This window comes from Parambassis ranga, chromosome 5, assembly GCF_900634625.1.
Source record: "Parambassis ranga chromosome 5, fParRan2.1, whole genome shotgun sequence".
In the NCBI taxonomy this organism is placed as follows: Eukaryota; Metazoa; Chordata; class Actinopteri; family Ambassidae; genus Parambassis; species Parambassis ranga.
Genome location: NC_041026.1, coordinates 23,081,303 through 23,098,610, shown reverse-complemented (window position 1 = coordinate 23,098,610; position 17,308 = coordinate 23,081,303). Strand labels below are relative to the sequence as shown.

The 17,308-nt window shown below is 42.1% G+C and overlaps 2 protein-coding genes across 5 annotated transcripts; both read left to right on the top strand.

Moving 5' to 3' along the window:
* The first annotated feature begins 1,954 nt into the window (after positions 1 to 1,954).
* Positions 1,955 to 5,227, top strand: LOC114435527 (keratin, type I cytoskeletal 18-like). 2 transcript variants are annotated; one of them, XR_003670598.1, is made up of 7 exons: positions 1,955 to 2,507; positions 3,563 to 3,645; positions 3,765 to 3,921; positions 4,008 to 4,172; positions 4,266 to 4,391; positions 4,533 to 4,810; positions 4,949 to 5,227. XR_003670598.1 is itself a non-coding variant. In XM_028405240.1 (7 exons), exons 1-7 carry the CDS (start codon positions 2,043 to 2,045, stop codon positions 4,986 to 4,988), a joined length of 1,257 nt encoding a protein of 418 aa, XP_028261041.1. In that variant the 5' UTR covers positions 1,955 to 2,042; the 3' UTR covers positions 4,989 to 5,227. The 2 variants fall into 2 exon arrangements, 1 of the variants encoding a protein (XP_028261041.1); XM_028405240.1 differs by having other exon boundaries at positions 4,533 to 4,753.
* A 2,046-nt stretch (positions 5,228 to 7,273) lies between these two features.
* On the top strand, positions 7,274 to 15,431 carry eif4ba (eukaryotic translation initiation factor 4Ba). 3 transcript variants are annotated; one of them, XM_028405236.1, is made up of 15 exons: positions 7,274 to 7,387; positions 9,153 to 9,293; positions 10,108 to 10,313; positions 10,726 to 10,842; positions 10,933 to 10,987; positions 11,106 to 11,252; positions 11,472 to 11,609; positions 11,751 to 11,915; positions 12,054 to 12,318; positions 12,482 to 12,570; positions 12,751 to 13,012; positions 13,131 to 13,159; positions 13,854 to 13,983; positions 14,347 to 14,419; positions 14,545 to 15,431. In XM_028405236.1, exons 1-15 carry the CDS (start codon positions 7,375 to 7,377, stop codon positions 14,620 to 14,622), a joined length of 1,908 nt encoding a protein of 635 aa, XP_028261037.1. In that variant the 5' UTR covers positions 7,274 to 7,374; the 3' UTR covers positions 14,623 to 15,431. The 3 variants fall into 3 exon arrangements, with proteins under 3 accessions (XP_028261037.1, XP_028261040.1, XP_028261038.1); XM_028405239.1 differs by lacking the exon at positions 13,854 to 13,983; XM_028405237.1 differs by lacking the exon at positions 14,347 to 14,419.
* The last annotated feature ends 1,877 nt before the right edge of the window (positions 15,432 to 17,308 follow it).

Genomic DNA, 17,308 nt, shown 5'->3' with positions numbered 1-17,308 from the left:
AGCTGTGACGTGTGACCTGTAGGCTAAAATCTGCCAAAGGTCCTAGAAGCAAAACTAAAAATAGTTAGATATAAAAGAAAAATACTCTCATTTTCTGTGCATATGTGATTATCAAGGGTGTGTCAGTGAAGGAAAAATACATGAAAGTAAAAGAGAGGATGCACAGAAATAAGAGAAATCACATTCACATGCATGTTAGCATTTCTGCACACATGTGTCACAGAGTACTCTTTAAATATATTTAAATATGCATATATGCAAACACATGCTTTTGACTTTGCATATAAGAGTCACAGAAGCTGTGTAAAAGAGGCCACATGCAGAGGAAGTTACTGTGAGTCACATATTCCAGCTTGTCCAGTTTTCCTGCCTTTTCTCTGGGAAAAGGTATGTAAATCAGATCCACATTTCTCTATATGGAAGTATTCATGGTCACAGACTTTGAGCAGGCAACAAAAAAACTCTGCCTTTACATGTATTTAGATGTGTTTTTAGGGGTTGCTACTTCCCAGTTTGGGTCTCGTGGGTGAGGTAAAGTGTTGCCAACACATCCAAACAAACAAGACACTGTCATGAGGTATGAGTCATGCTGATTTAATTTGTCGTTCCTGTCCTTTGCCTGCCTTCACCATCTGTGTCTCCTTTGCTTCTTAGTTGTTAGTATGATCAGTTTTTCTACTCACTGAATAAGAAATATAAAACAAATACACAAACATGAATGGGGTGGTACATGACAATCTTAAAACTCATCAACCATGATGGCGAGGTCAGAACAGAAAAGACCTGGGTTGTATGGGAGCTCCGGAGAGCATTTGAGTCTCTGGAATGTCCCCCTGCGGGTGGTTTATTTGGTTTTATTATCCACTTCTCTAGAGCTCAGTGCAAAAATCCTCTCTGGCCACAACTTCAGGCTCACTTAAACCTTTCCGAGGTCATGCTGGACAACATATCACAGGCTGGCTGTGCAGACATTGCTTTATCTAAACAATAGTTCATTTGGTCGCTTATATTCTTTGAGCCAATTACAAGCTGAACTAAATCAGGATTAGATTTTGTGGCATATATAAGATAATTGAAAAAAAAAACAAGCACTTTATATACAATTCTTGTAACAGGTATCACAGATGAGGCTTCAAAGATAATTGTTCAAAATTCTCTATTCTTGCAGACAATGGTATTATGGGTGAATGAGGGCAGCTTTTATTACCTCTTGGTTGTACTCCGAGCTGGGGATCAGCTGACCTGTTTTTCTCACGCCTCATCTTTTGCAGAGTCTGTGTGAAACTTGGATGTCCTTTTAAACATGTCAGGTCTCTTTGTTCATACTCCTCACCCTACTGACTGAGATGAAATTCGATCATGAGGCTGTTATCTGTAAATCAGTTTGCTCTCACTTCGAGTCTCACAGTCAGTCTGATGGAGACATTTCCTTATCCACAAGTGTATCTGTAGCTTTAATATTTTGTGTTAGGTTTATTCTAGATGGGAAAGCTGGCAAATTCTGTTTATTTTGGGACTGGGCTGACCACAGACTCAAAAACTATGCAGCAACTATGGAGTATGCCATTTACGGGCCAACAAAAAGATCATGCCTGTAAAGAACATGCCTGTAAACTCAATTTGCTCAGAATAGTCTTTAATTTATAGCTTTAATTCCATTCTTCAGTAGAATATACTTTTTTACATTACTGCTGTCTTTCTTTTGCAGTGAGCTCTAGTTTTTTTGATGTCTGTAATTCAGCATAGTTACAAGGAAGTGTTTACACAGTACATACTGTTTTACACATTACCTTGGAGACAGAAAATACATTGTTGGTTAAAAAGGGGAACATGTTACTGAATGAGCAGTGAGCAGGAAACAAAGACGGGGGCGATGCTGAAGTGGGCAGGGTCTGAGAGACCAGCTGTCTGTGGGGGAGAGAGAGGCAGGACTATAAGTTTCCCACTTTCCACTGCCAGCGTCACTTTCTAAGCCGGTCAGCAGTGAGTCTCCACATCTCATTTTTGTCATTTGATTCTTGCCGTGCCTAAACCTCTCCAAAATGAGCTTCAGATCCTCCAGCACACAGCAGATACCTTCCTCCCGGATCTCCATAACCCGCTCTACACCCCAGTACCGTGCAGCCAGCATTTATGGTGGTGCTGGTGGACATGGTGCCCGCATCTCCTCTGCCTCCTCATCCTCTCTGCGTTCTGTTCCTCCAATGACATCTTCAACTGCCTTCAGGGTGAGCAGTGGAATGGGTGGCGGTATGGGTGCAGGTTATGGTGGTTCTGGTGCCTCTGGGGCAATCAGTGGTGGCACCGGTGCTGCTATCCTTGGCAATGAGAAGGGAGCCATGCAGAACCTGAATGACCGCCTGGCCAATTACCTGGAGAAAGTGAGGACCCTGGAACAGGCCAACAGGGAGCTGGAGATGAACATCAGGAAGGCTCTGGAGAAGGGGGGGCCCGACATGAGGGACTACAGCAAGTATGAACCTATCATAGAAGACCTACGCAGACAGGTAGGAAATGCAATAAATGCTGGTCACTAAAATTACCAGGTGGAAGAGGAGAGAAATGTTTTCTTGAGAAAAGAGTGAGGCATCATGGTTTCAAATTAAGACCCTTAGAATTTCTTTTGTAAGTTATCAAATTTCTTGTTAGAGAATGAAGGGTGTGGTTGCAAAGAGCCCTTCCCCCTCTGTAAAAATTTTTAGTGCTGCAAACTGGCCAGAACTTCCTGTGATGAATCACCAACACGCGGGTATTATCATGAGAGACACACTGACTCTCTCAGAAATCCTCAGACAACTGGCAGACAAAGCTTTTCCACATGGTTCTGCCTGTGATATGGTGGTCCTACAAGTATGCACTGGTGTAGGAGGTTCACAATGTGAAACAGATGTGTGGTAATGACACACACACACACACAGGATCTTGGACTGCAAAAGTGTGTACAGATGCGTGTGAGTGCAAGGGTTGTATAAGTCAGCACCAGTCTGCAGAGTCAAATGTCACATTCTTCTCCACAGACCAATTCTTCAACATCACATAATGACACATTCATGGTGGCACTTTGTAGGTTTTTTCCCCTGACACACAAAGGGACAAGTATTTCTCTTTTCCTGACAGGATATGTAAAAAGTGTGATTTCACAAAGAATCTCTGCACACATAAATACATACAGTGATACACACAAAGACACTGACGGGAAGTGAATGTGCAGCTGGATGAAAACTGGAGAGACAAAAAAACTTCTCTAATTCAGACTGGAAAACTAATTCCCCCGCTATGCTAAGACAAACCAGATTCTGTTTTGGCACAGGGACATTCACTCTTCCTGTTCTTTCCATTGTGGTTCCTCTTTTATGGCTCAGTGTTACTGTGGATTCAATCATGTTGTGGCTCTGTTGTGCAACCAGTAGAATTTTGTGCTGCTGTAGTTACATAAGAGAAAAAGTAATTCTGAAGGTACATAATTACTCCTCTATCCTCTTTGTTGTTTTCAACCAATAAAACAAACATTCTAATTTGTGAATTATGTTACTCATAAAGTCCTTTTTTATTTATTTTACAGATCTTTGATAAGATAGTGGAGAACGCTCGCTTTGTGCTGCAGATTGACAACGCACGTCTTGCTGCTGATGACTTCAAAGTAAAGTATGTGGTTTTTCTTATCATGAATTTTTCTCTGGCACTGTTCTCTGTGCTGTTTTGTAATTTAATACCACACACCACTGTGTGAATGTGAGCTGATTATGTCTGCACACACCTTTTAGGTTTGACAATGAGATGGCAATTCGCCAGTCTGTTGAGGCCGACATTGCTGGGCTGAAGAAAGTCATAGATGACACCAATATGAGCCGGATGAACATCGAGACCGAGATCGAGGCTGTGAAGGAGGAGCTCCTCTTCCTGAAGAAGAATCATGAGAACGTGAGTTAACAGCACACCCAGATTAATTATTTAACTTTTCTTCAACAAGTTTGTTTCTGGTCTCATCTTTTTTGTTGATCCAATAGGAGGTGATGGAACTGAGGAATCAGATCTCCCACTCAGGTGTGCAAGTGGACGTAGATGCTCCCAAAGGTCAAGACCTGGCCCAGATCATGGAGGACATGAGAGGAAACTATGAGAAGATTGCGCTGAAAAATGCAGAGGACCTCAAACGATGGCATGAAAACCAGGTAAAATGGTGCATAAAAAATGAACTATATCCAATAATAATAATAAAATTACAATAATTACACATGTGAATAATCTTGTTCCTCATCTGTCAGATTGCAGATGTGCAGGTGCAGGTATCACAGAACACAGAAGCTCTTCAGGGAGCCCAAACTGAGAAGAGTGACCTAACAAGACAGATACAGACTCTGGAAATTGAACTTGCATCTCAGCAGAGTTTAGTAAGTGTTTAAAGGGTGTTGTTTGTTAAATGTATTTGTTAAATATATTTTGCAATCTCGCAAATTAGGTGCAAATCACTACACAATGTTCCTTTAAACTTGATGACATACCCTTTATTTCTCATTTCAATGCTTTATCAGAAAGCCTCTTTAGAGGACACACTACACAACACGGAGCTACGCAACAACATGGAAATGGAAAAGTTCAACACCCTCATTATGCGTCTGGAAGAGGAGCTCACTAACTTGCGTGCAAACATACAGCAACAAACCCAAGAATACGAGGCACTGCTCAACATGAAGATGAAACTCGAGGCTGAGATCAGCACTTACAAGACTCTTCTGGATGGTGGAGACTTCAAGTAAGAGTTATAAAGATGTGGAAGCAAGGTCAAGGCAAGGTGTTGGTGGTGGTGGAGGTGAATACTTGTTACTAATGTAACTTGTTATCATAGTTTGCATGTTCAACATATCTACATCATATCAGGGAATTTCAGTGTGAAATGGTCCTGTGACTAATTCAGCATGCAAAAATGTTCTGGTTCTGTTTTGCACAGGCTCCAGGATGCCCTGGATGAGCTGGCAGCCACAAGCTAATTTGGAACAAAAAAGGAACGCCCATCCCAACAAAGAAAGCTAGCTGGCCACAACTATCAATTATGAAAAAATGTCCTGCTGGTTCAGTCAGCTAATGCCATTTTTACACCGAGACCACAAACCATGTAAACTTTAATTGTTTTAAACAATTCTGAGGAAAGGCATTCTTTCACATTACTGTGAAACACACCCAGGCTGACCTGACAATAACATGAATAAAAAACACTTGCTGACCCACACACAAGGTCTTTGTGCTTTCTTTGTTACATCATGTCTACTCTGTAAATGATATACATTTGTGATAAATAAAGGCTAAAGGAGTTATATTTACCTTTTGATAGTCAAGTCTTGTTATGCTCATGCTCTCTTGGACACCTCTAGATTAGGGTTTTAACCCTGCATTATACCAAAATGCCTCTGTGTGTTACAGCAGGACCTCAGTGGAAAATTCAGTCTGTTATAGGTCCAGCTGTTTCCTTAATGGTTGGCTGGCAGGGGCCATAGCTAGGTTTTTCCAAATACCGAGGTCCAAAAAGCGATCTACATTATAAGACATGAGCAGGTTAAAGTTATTGTCATGGTTATAAAGCTTGTGTGCTGTTTTTATTGATAGAAAGGGTCATGATTAAAGATTTGATTCAAAAACAAATGTAATTCATAGTTTTCACACTTTAGTTATAATACTAAAAAAATAACGATTGATCATTTGATGTCTGTGTTCGACTGCTTCTGCTTTGTGATCCGTGTTGCCATGTATTGGAGAGAATGTGGCTGAAAAAAAACAGACTGAAAAGAGAGCTATCATGTGCTCGTAGATTTTTCCTGGTTTTCTTAAAACGTTTCCCTTGGCAACAGGGCATAACATTAGCACTGTTTGGTTAAATCATGGTTCCTGTTTTACATTCGAAGAATCATCTCATACAGTGAGTGTGTGACTCACTTCATTTTAACAGTCACTGAAACATCCAGTGTTTCCTGCAGATGGGTGGGCAGTTTTCTCAAAGCTCCTGGTGCCATCCAGTCCAGCCTGCTTGGAGACTGCTGCATCTTTTTCACTGAGTCCTGAGTCCTGCTGATGCTGACAAAGATCTGTGTCTCATGGTGTCAGACTAGCAGCCCTACGACTCCATCTTTTGACAGCTAGAAGCAACAGAAATGACTCTCTGTGTCTCCGAAGAGTCCCAGATGCAGAGCTGCTCTGTCTCTGCTTTACGGTGGCCCTAAAGGTCAAAATGCAATGACATTTCAGATTACGGAAAAGGTAGGGACAACATGTCTTGCTTCTGATTGGACAGAACCTGTGCTAAAATATAAGCTGATGTTATTGGTTGTTTTGCGCCAGTCAATAAATGATGCTTTGTGAAACGTGGAAAGGGAGAAAGGAACAAGAGAAAAGAAAGAATGAGAGGAAGCAGAGAAATGACAAAAGAAACAGAGGCAGAGAGAGAAAAAATAGATCAGAAGGAGGCAAAGAAAAGAAAAAAAAATAGAAATCATGCTGCTGTCCATGGTTCTAATCACACTAACTCACACTTCAAATCAACCCAAATCAAAAACAGTGTGGAGAGTGCAGAGAAAGAGGAGAAAAACTAAATTAAAAACAAAAAAAGACAAAAAAAAACACAAAAAGAAAAGAATAAAAAAACAGACAGAATAGGCTTAAACCACCATCCTCAATACCAAACACCCTAAAACCCACACAGGCACAGGGAGAAACACCAGCAGCACCGTGCCACATTTCACATCAAATCAAACACAGAAAAACAAAAAGAAACAAAATGAATCGAAATAAAACAAACAAACAAAGAATAAGTAGAGAAAAAACACAAGGTGACATCAGATATCAGATAGAGCTTAAACCTCCACCTTCACCATCCAATCAAATCAAACATAAAAAAGAATGAAAAAACAAAACCATACACATAAAAAATGTTTATGTTTATTGCCTGCTCGTTAGCATTATTTTCATTTTGTCTATCAGAACAGGAAAGAGTTTACCTGATACACTGTATTAATAATAACTTTTTGGGAAATTATTGCACGCATTTTACTCAGTGTTTAAATAATGTGCATTCAAATCTGGAGTCATACCTACTAATATTTTTGTTTATCAAATTATTTTCAGAAGGACCTCCACATTATTAAGAAAACAAAAATACCAATGACAAGTTTCTATTAGACAGCATTAGCTCTCAAAAACGTCAACCTTTCTCAGAGAGTTCTTGGAACCAGCCCCTGTCGGCCATCGGCGCTATTACACTATAAACCACTTCCGCATTGACCTCATTTCCAGCCCGGAGCTGAGGCCCGTGAACGGCGATGCGCGCTCCCGATAATAAACCTCTGACGCCTTCATCCGGGAACTACTACCAACTCGCTCTCCAACATGGCGGCGTCAGGTGAGGTTTATGTGGGTGAACGATCTGGGTCGGTTGGTGAGAATTTCAGAGGGTTATACCTTACATTTAGTAGTATATGTGAAGTTTGAGGATTACTATTTCCCTGTTTAATTCATCCGCGTCGCTGCCTAGTGTGTATAAATACATATGTCGGTTGTTTGGCCCGGTAAAGACGTAACGGCTATATGAAGGCGAATGAACGAAGCAACGAGTCAAACTGAACATTTTAACCTATAGATTACAAGCGGGCTACACATACGAAAATTGCTACCATTGTGTTGGGTGTGTCCGTCTTTGAGGCTGTATAGTGTTGCGTTTATTGAACAGTGAGTGACATGCTATGAAAACTGCGTGCAGAGCTGGCACATTGTGTGTCCGTAGCGGAGCTCGCCGTGGCGCTCAGAGCGGATAAGCGCCGGGCGCAAGCGCGATTTGTGGAGGAGGGGTTGGGCCGAGGAGTCCGGGCTGCCCGAGGAGTCTCCCCACGTGTGCATCGTTGCTCTCTGGTATCGTTGTTTGATGAAACGGGGCAGCTGGACCCGTTGGGTGTCACCCTAAACACTTCGCTGGCACTATCACAACTTAGTGTTGTTTCCCAGCCGGCCAAGTCTTGCTCCGTTGATGGCGCACTTGGATCCAGGCGCTGCGTTGTGCACTAGGCCCTAAACCTAGCCAGCTAAGCAGGGATACTTCCCCCGTCAGCAGTCCTTTGCTGACTAAGCCCGTATAGACACAAAGACAAGAGGTGTGTGTAGCTTAAACGTGAAGATGTGATTTCTCAGCTATAGCTTGACCAGAATTCAGTTCCTCCGAAAGTTAATGTCACGTAGCACTTAGCTTGCTAATATCACAGTGCGGGTCGGCCAGAGAGCCAGTAGAGTCCTATTCAGTAATGAGCCGTTAGGATCACAGTTTGGCTTGGGTTAATAGTAAAGTGATCTAGCATTATGTAATGGTAAAGAGTTGTAAACACTCCATGTTGTTGTCTGTGTGTGAGTATAGTATTTGTGTAAAAAGAATGTCCTGACAAGTGGAGTTTTCACAATAAAGCTCACAGCCAGCTTTGTCGCTCCCCCTTTTCAGCCTCAGACCAAAACAAATCAGACCTGCTCTGTGAGCTGTGTGAAGCCCTCTGGGCATCTGTCCCTATCTGGTGGCATTCAGGCGCACTCTGTGCAGAATATTCTGCAACTGGTACCTGACTCATTGATTCAAACTCCCCAAAAACATGTAGAAATATGCAGCCTTTGGGGTTCACCAACACACAGTTATCCCCAAAAACTGCTTTTTCTGACCTGCTGCACCACAAGAGTCAAGAGGCTGACCACTCCCTGTGTAAGGAGAAGAAGTCAGGGTTTTTGTTATCACTCGCACATTGCATCCACCTTCTCTTCCCTGGCAGGATGGAATCTCACAGTTTAAGCTTTAAAATTGTGTTTGTCTTTATCAAGCAGTAGCCGTCTGCATGAGAGGAGGCACATATGCGAGCCATTTTTGAACCCCAGACTTGTTGTTGGTGATTAGTCCAGCAGCAGGCCAGCAATGTCTGTACTATTACACATTAAACTGTACAAAATAAATTCTAATACAAAGCAGTAAAGCCATGACAGTTTTTTAATTGATCAAATTGTCCTACTTGTGCATGCCTTTTGTAAAATATGCACTACTTCTTTTCTGAACAGCCATACTTTTAGGCAGCCAGTTAGTGGTCTAGCATTGCCCCTTTTGTGGCTGACAATCCACCCTTTGTTTATCTTCTCTCTAGCTAAGAAGAAGAATAAGAAGGGGAAGACCCTCACTCTCACCGACTTCCTGGCAGAGGATGGAGGAGGCAGCAGTGTGGCCCCCAGCTACCCGACCAAGTCCACAAGTTGGGCTGATGAGACTGATGACCTGGACGGAGATGGTAAGCACACACAGAAATCCAAAAAGATAACTATAGTTTTTTTTTTAAAAGAAAACTAACTTAGTTGTCCTTTTAGTTATACAACTGTTTAGAGAACACTTGTGAGTTGATGGTGTGCTCCTCAAATAACCCAACATCTCTTATACATCTCTATGTCTGATGGTACTCAGTGTTTGCATCACAAACCTCTTCACTTGAGACAAAACTATGCAGTGTAATAGAAGCAAAGTCTGTTTGTATGGGCAAATATAACCTTACATTCCCACCCCAGCCTTAGTTACTATGTTATTTAATATTTGTATTCATGTAGAAAAGAATAAAACAAATGAAGGTTTAAACCAAAAACACAAAATTTTGGACATGTCCTGAGCAGAAATGTCGCTGCAGCTTACCATCTGTTTAGCCTGAAGTGATGTATGCTTTTTTCTATGAACATATAAAGTGTAACCAGTTTCAGTCTCAGTAGTGATCTTGAACTCAAGTTTAAGTGCCATTTTATTTTTAAATTACAAACTTGTACAGGCTTGAAATATCTGTTTTGATTATTAAATGGAGCAATTATTAATTTGTCATTCGTTTTTACCAGAGAACACTGCCAGTTTCCCTTGACATTTACTACTAGTTCTTTTTTCTTTTAACTTAGGTTTCTCTAGCTGAACAGGTTCAATTACACATACAGTCATTCAAGTACATACATAGTTATCTGTTGCCTTTATTTCATGGAATTGATTAGTTCTTTTTTTTCACTAAAACATTGTTGTTTTGTCTTGCTGTGTTTGTGCCAACTTTTAAATTATTCCTTATATGTCTTCAGTCTCAACTTCTTGGCACACGGAGGAAGATACGTACAGGGCACCTCCCATTGACCGCTCCATCCTGCCAACAGCCCCTCGCTCGGCTCGTGAGCCCAACATTGACCGGGCCAGACTGCCCCGCAGCCCGCCTTACACGGCCTTCCTGGGCAACCTGCCCTATGATGTCACTGAGGACTCAATCAAAGACTTCTTCCGTGGCTTGGCAGTAGGTGTAGCAAGCACCCGCAGATAGTGTGAAGCATATTACTTAGCAGGCAGTTTTTCAGGAAAAGTACATCTGAAAACATAAATCAGCATAGTCTTCCCCTTAGTTTTTTTCTGACAGATGGAGTAGTATCTCAATGTTGTCCTAATACCTCTGACTTCAGTAGTCACAGCTGTATAGTAACTATTGTTTTGGTAAAGAACAGGCACTTACAGGTTTTGGGAAAAGTGTATAAATGCAGTACTAGCTACAATTCTGTCCTGGGCATTTTTTACCAATGGGTATTCATAAAACACAAATTTACATTTTTGCACGTGTGCTATGTGAGCGGGGAGTTTTCTAAATTGAGAATTATGCACTTATGACTATTGATAATATGATATATGATCATTTTCTCCATCTTATTTTTCAGATCAGTGCAGTGCGTCTGCCCCGAGAGCCCAGTAACCCAGAGAGACTCAAGGGCTTTGGCTATGCTGAGTTTGATGATGTGGAGTCCCTCCTGAGGGCCCTTAGTCTCAGTGAGGAGGTGAGAGGGTCTATAACAGCTTAATCCTCAAAGCAAACCAAAACACTTCATGGTCACTTCACATTAATATGTCTATGTTTATATCAACAGAACCTCGGGAACCGAAGGATTCGTGTGGATATCGCGGACCAGTCTAATGATAAAGGTATACTGCTAACTTTTTATTTTTTTCTGAACATTTTGGAAGGCACCTCTCTGCAGCTCTAGGTATTTACAGTGTCTTCCTTAAGACTTAACATTTCTGTGGCTTATTCCGCTCTCAGAAAGAGACAGTGGACTTATGGGCGGCAGAGACAGAGGTGGACGGATGGCTGACATGGGTCCTGACAAGACAGACAGTGACTGGAGAGCTCGGCCAAGCGCGGACACTGATGATGGACCAGCCAGGAGAGATGATGCCTTTGGGGAGAGTAAGTCAGAAATGGTTTTTTTACATGACATGTTTACAAATACGTTTTTCAGACCCAGACTTAACAGCATATTACTAATTTCATAAATAAGAAAAACTATTAGTAAAAAACACCCACCAAACTTGCTGCATTCACCAAATATTTCTTAAGTTTGTAGAACTGGCAGTTTCCTAGGAGAGCCATCCTTATATCTAATGTATCATTGTTGCCCTTTTGTAGGATCACGGGACCGTTACGAGCCACGACGTGACAATGATCGTTATGAAGGAGGAAGAGACCGCTACCGAGAGCGCTATGATGACAGGGATCGCAAGGATCGCTATGACGACAGGGACCGCAGAGACTACGATAGAGGAGGCGAGTAGTTGTGCTTCTTTATGCTCTGTGGTTGGCATGAGATATTTTTGCACGCTTCACTAAAGTTCGCTTGGCTGCCACTTTGATTAGGCTTAGGGTTGCATTTTTGTGTGCCGACTGTTCTTCCATGTCTTTCTCCAGGTTTTGATTCACGTGGTGGAGGAGGAGGTCGTCGTGCCTTTGGCAGTGGCTTCCGCCGTGATTATGATGACAGCCGGGGCAGTAATGATCGTTACGGTGACCGGGACCGTTATGGGGAGCGTGAAGACCGGTACGAGAGACGGGATGAAAGGCGTGAGGAAAGAGGTGAGGGATAGATAATACAAAGCTTGGTAAACATTGTTTACTTGATCACGTGAAATAATCACTTGCAGTCTTATTAGACAAGAAATAGCTGTTTTGTAATAATATTGTCTTTTACTGTACTAACTGTATTAACTTCAGCTCCTCAGCAAAGACCCAAATTGAACCTGAAGCCTCGTAGCGTACCTAAGGAGGAAGAAGGTCCTGGCAGTGGTGGTGGTACTTCCCCAGCTGCAGCTTCAAGCTCCAGCAGCAGAGCCTCATCCATCTTTGGTGGAGCAAAACCTGTTGACACAGCTGCTAAGGAGAGGGAGGTAGAGGAGAGGCTGAAGAAAGAGGAAGAGCGGCTCCAGAGGCAGCTGGAGGAGGACAAAAGCAGGGGACCTGACAGAAAGATGAGAGACAGGTCAGAGGGTCTACATTTAAATATAACTCAACATATCTGTCGGAAATACATGTTATTTAAAGCTGTGATATTTTTATTTTTTTTTTTACAATTTAAAAATCTCTATTTTGGCATTAGTCATATACAGGAAGAGGTTTGTTAAAACACTTGTCATTGTTTTCAGGGACCCAAGCTGGCGTAATGAGGAATCTCATACTGAGCGATCCCGCACAGGAAGTGAGTCTTCACACCAAGGAAGCACTTCTGGTAGAGGTGAGATATTTTTGATACAATCCAATCTTGTTATAGTTTACCCGCTTCACGTTATCACCCTGGGCAAGTGAGGACAGGAGGCCTCTTGCTCCTCTGGTAGTCCACCACAAGCTCATTAGTTTTCCATTTACAGTGTTTCATTTCAGAATAGATGAGGTATTGTGATTTTTCTGCTGCCAGGGTCACGTTGTAGAGATGGCGAACGCTCTGGGGAGAATGAGGGTGCCAGTGAGAGAGAAGGTAACCCCTCTTCCCCTGGACCTGCATCACGTCCTCCTTCTACCAGCTCTTCCAAAGAGCCGTTAAAGGTGATGCCTGCACCCCCTCCAAAGGAGAATGCATGGGCCAAGAGAAGTGCAGCCAGCACAGGCTCTAGTGAGGGCGATGGACGGCCTCCAGTCTCTCCGGTGTCCCCAAGTGGGTCAGCTCCTCCCAAGTTCAGGTGAGAGCACTGCTTTGAAGAACATGATTTTTCTGTTTTTTGTAAGAAAGGATTCATTCTTAAAAAAGAGTTCTATTGGCATTTTTTTATGTCTGACAGTTTGCTTTTTTCTCTTTAGCTCCTCTGATGAGAGAGGATCTGGAAAAGGTAAGGCCTTCCAGAGAGTGCCAGACAGTGGTGATGTTACCTTGCTGTAGGCAACATATCAAACTTTACATGTCACTGTGACACTTGTACGCATCTGTAAAATGATTCTTTAAAGAAAGAACTCCAACAAAATTGGAGAAGGAAGCCCTTTTCTGAGAACAAGAAGTCTCATATTGTCAAGAATCTCCAATGAAAATTGGAAGTCAGTAGCTATATTGCCAACAGTGATCGGTTCTTAGATGTTGTTATGCTGATCATGAGGGTCAGAAGAGGTGAGGGTCCCATGAGAAGAGAGGTCTGTGCGGTTTAAGTCATTCACTACAGTCCATGAAAGAAGTACAAAAAGAAGGTCCTCCTTTTTGTATCGTCTGTCGTTGAAGAATTGCTGTTTTCCATCTAGCCTGTCTAGGCTAGCAGTCTAAATCTTCTGCGGGATCGCCTTTATTTTCCCGATTGTCTTGGAAACTTGAAGCACATTTTGCAAGCCAGTATTATATTCAAGAGAAAGTGGTTCTGTTGTAGAAGCTCAGCTTGCAATCAAGCATTTTTGCGCCTCTCATCAGCCCTTCATCAGTGACTAACACATTTTGAATCCAACCCAGTAGCTTTTTATGCTGCAGTGTGTTGTGAGTGTAGTCTACTGTGCAAAGTCCAACAACTTCGCTTCACTCAGCTGTCTGGCTTCTCCTTTAAGATGAGAACAAGGCTGATGGTGTGCGTCGGGACCGGGGGCCCCCACGGGCACGCGGGGGGCCTGCAGGGCCTGGAGCTGGGCGGGGCAGAGGAGAGGGGCCCAACAGAGACCGAAGAAAGGATGCAGACAGGTCAGCCATTCAAAGCTAGTAACTGCAAAGTTCCCAATGAGACAGGGAGGACATTTTTCGGGCATCTTTGGAGAGTAGGCTTTACTTGGTTACATAGCTGATGATTTCTTTGGTTCTGGTGTGCGGAACACTGGGTCACCAGAAATTCTGGTGTTAATATTACAATCCCCACTATGTAGCAGTGGAAATTAATCAAAACATTGTCCCTTGTGATAAATTAGAACTTTCTGGATTGCTGAAAATCACTGCACAGTGAGAACTGTGCAATATATGGTCTTTGACTGTGTTGTCTTTTGAGGATTCACAGCAAAGGTACGCTTTCCAGTACTGATACATTTTAACCTGTATTCATTCTGACTGTAGAAAGGACAGCAGAAGAGACCGAGACTCCAGACCACCTCCAGAGCCAAAGAAATACGAAGAAACCCCCACCCCTGTAAGTCCTTTACAGTGACTTCAGAATTTGCGTAAAGTTTTATTCGTTCAGATGCTGCAGCCCCTGTACGTTATAGTAGTTTGCCAAGCAGCTGTACCGATTCTTCTTTGTTTTGCTTTATTCAGAAGTTCAGCTCAGCCAGTAAGTATGCCGCTTTGCTAATGGATGGAGACCAAGGAGATGATGCAGAGGACGTCGAATAGAGAGAGAATAACAAGACGAGGCCTAAGAGCGCAAAGCGAGGAGTAAATGATGACCGCAGGAAAAAAAAACCTCACATAGCTTAAGAAATATCTCTTCACATGGAAGTGGCCCCTGGGAGGACATCACTCCCTCCCCTATCTTCTGCCTACAAACCTGTCCTTTACTTTCAAAACACCCACCCACTCCCGCCACCGCCCCCCCCACCATTCAGGACTTTTCAGGTTCTTAAGAATAGTCACATACTGGACTTGTAATAATGGAAAGAGGAATAGCTGAGGCATGAAAAAATGATGGATAACATGGATTACTTGTAATAAATAAATGGAAAAAGTGGGGAAAAATGAATTTGTATATTTGTGATTTACAAATATTAAAGTGGGATTTTATGACAGAAGATGTAGGTTACTAAGTGAAACCTTTTTTATTATCAACTTTTCAATTATTGCATAATTCTTAGATTGAATGCATAACTTCGTTTATTCATTAGTAAATGAGTTGGAGTAATATTGGTCCTTTTGCAGACTTTATTAAATTAAAGTCATAAAAATCCTGTCTTCCAATTATGTATTTATCATTGAACAAATTCCAAATTGAAGTTGTTTTAAACCGGCTTACACTGCATTGTCAGAAATGACTGTCTAGTGCTTAGACTGCAGGATGGATATGTAAAGAAAAGCAGCCATCACACAGTTCTGACTGAGGATCAATCAAGTGCCATTATCACTACTATTATCCCCTGTACAGATGTTCCTTCACTTTCTACACCTTCTGATGAAGTAATCGCATCAATTAAAGGCTCCTAAATGGTCTCATTTCCAAATGTGTTGAAGTCTCTTCGCAGCTGTTTAAATCATTCACCCCTCCTGATGTAAGAAATGCAAACATCTGGAGAAAGTGTAGACGCTGCCTTTAGCAGGATGTGAGGATTTCTGTGATGTTAGACAAACTTTTCTTCCATTTTGCAATAAATTGGGGTTATTATGTACATTCAAATTGATATGCAGTCATTGTTTATGTAGGTGTTAGTTGACTGTTTAGGGCAGAAGAGTAGGTGGGCTCAAATCTTTATAGATATGCCAACAGTAGAAAGTACAGCACAGTATTTACAACCTGTCATGTTCAGGATGGTTAGCAGCAGCGTTTCTTTTATGTTCTCTGCTAACTGTTCTCCTGGTGTGGTCTGTGAGGCAGAACACTTTATTGGTGTTTTCAGTCTCAGCCCCCCTGCTGAGGGCCAGTCTCCTGGTGGCAGCTGGTTAAGATCCTGCTGAGTTTCACATCCCACACACACACACACACATTTAAGGTTTACATTTAAAAAAAATAAATGATCTGTATCCCTGTATAAAATCTAGGTTTAGGCATAAATCCTAACAATGTGTTGATTCATTGTCAGAGCTTTGCGGAAGCAGAACGTGGAAAAGGTGTGTGTTCACACACCATGTTGGTGTCACTTTGAATATTACTATCTGTACAGTACCACCTTCCTGTGTGAAAGCCCATGTTGGACTGCTAAGCACTTTAATTTGATGCTGCGTTATATTTTCAGTATTTAATAGAAACATAATTCTTAACTTTAGGTTTTGTTTTTACTTTATTGATTCAGATATTGACCTAAGAGTTTGTGTATATCAATCAATTCATCCACACATTTATAAAGTGGTTAATTGCTCCGGATCTCTAGCTACAAGTCTACTCTATACACTTATACACTAAGGCACATGCTTCTTTCCCTTAAGTAAATCTCTTAACAGAGGCACTGTGTGTGTGTTTCGGGTAAACGTCTTGCATCTTAGTATGTGAACACCCATTACCAGCCCCCACCCCTGTTGCATGTGAATCAGCTGCCGGTCCTCACAGTAGGATACCTCTACAACTCCAAGCCACAACATTAATGGCATCCATGTCCCAAGATGTTGAATTAAGTGGAATTTGATATAATCAGGTGCTAATTTTATAACGTGTCACACACACGTGTCTGCAGTGATCGGTAATACAGCTGCATCTCACTGCTGAAAACCTTCTCTCCCTAATCCATGTTGATGTTTTGCAGCTGAACATAGCTCCCAGCCACAGATTTGTCTCACTTTTGAACCAAAGACGGCTTTGTATAGCCCAACCAGGGGCTAAAAACATGGTTTTAGAAAGAGCTTATTGTTGAAGATTTTTCCCTCTCAACTCTAAAACTTCCAGCTTAAAGCAGCATTTTGTCTGGGGAACATGGAAATAAACTTGTGTGTGTGTTACAGAGAGGAAGATGTAGTCAAAAGGAATTTAACGGGAAGGGGAGTACAGATCTTAGATTTAACTACAGAGCCTATCATTGTTTTCATTTCAGCAGCGTGCAAAAGAGGGAGGACATTAGTGATGTCATTTAAAACAGGGTGGTCGAATTCATTACATTTTTACACCCAGGAGACATGCAGAGATCTTGTTTGACAAAGCATGATCTCTCTCATGTCTGCTTGCTCATGCTGCTTTCTGAAAACACAGAAACGCAGATACTATCAGGCATGCAGTATGTTCTCATGTCCTCAGTTACAGACACCAGAGGGATGACGTGTGTGAAAGAAGTCCTATCTAATCATTCCCCTGTGAGAAAGAAGAGTGTGAGAGGGCCTGAAGTGAAGCCAGAGGAGAGGGGAAGGGCCTGACACCAACAAGCCAAAACAGCTGCCCCCTCCT

Coding starts and splice junctions, on each gene's coding strand:
- LOC114435527 (XM_028405240.1), top strand. CDS start 2,043: ATGAGCTTCAGATCCTCCAGCACACAGCAGATACCTTCCTCCCGGATC. Junction 3,922..4,007: donor TGAAGAAGAATCATGAGAAC/GTGAGTTAACAG, acceptor TTGATCCAATAG/GAGGTGATGGAACTGAGGAA. Junction 4,754..4,948: donor CTGGATGGTGGAGACTTCAA/GTAAGAGTTATA, acceptor TGTTTTGCACAG/GCTCCAGGATGCCCTGGATG.
- eif4ba (XM_028405236.1), top strand. Junction 11,253..11,471: donor AGATGATGCCTTTGGGGAGA/GTAAGTCAGAAA, acceptor GCCCTTTTGTAG/GATCACGGGACCGTTACGAG. Junction 13,160..13,853: donor TGAGAGAGGATCTGGAAAAG/GTAAGGCCTTCC, acceptor TTCTCCTTTAAG/ATGAGAACAAGGCTGATGGT.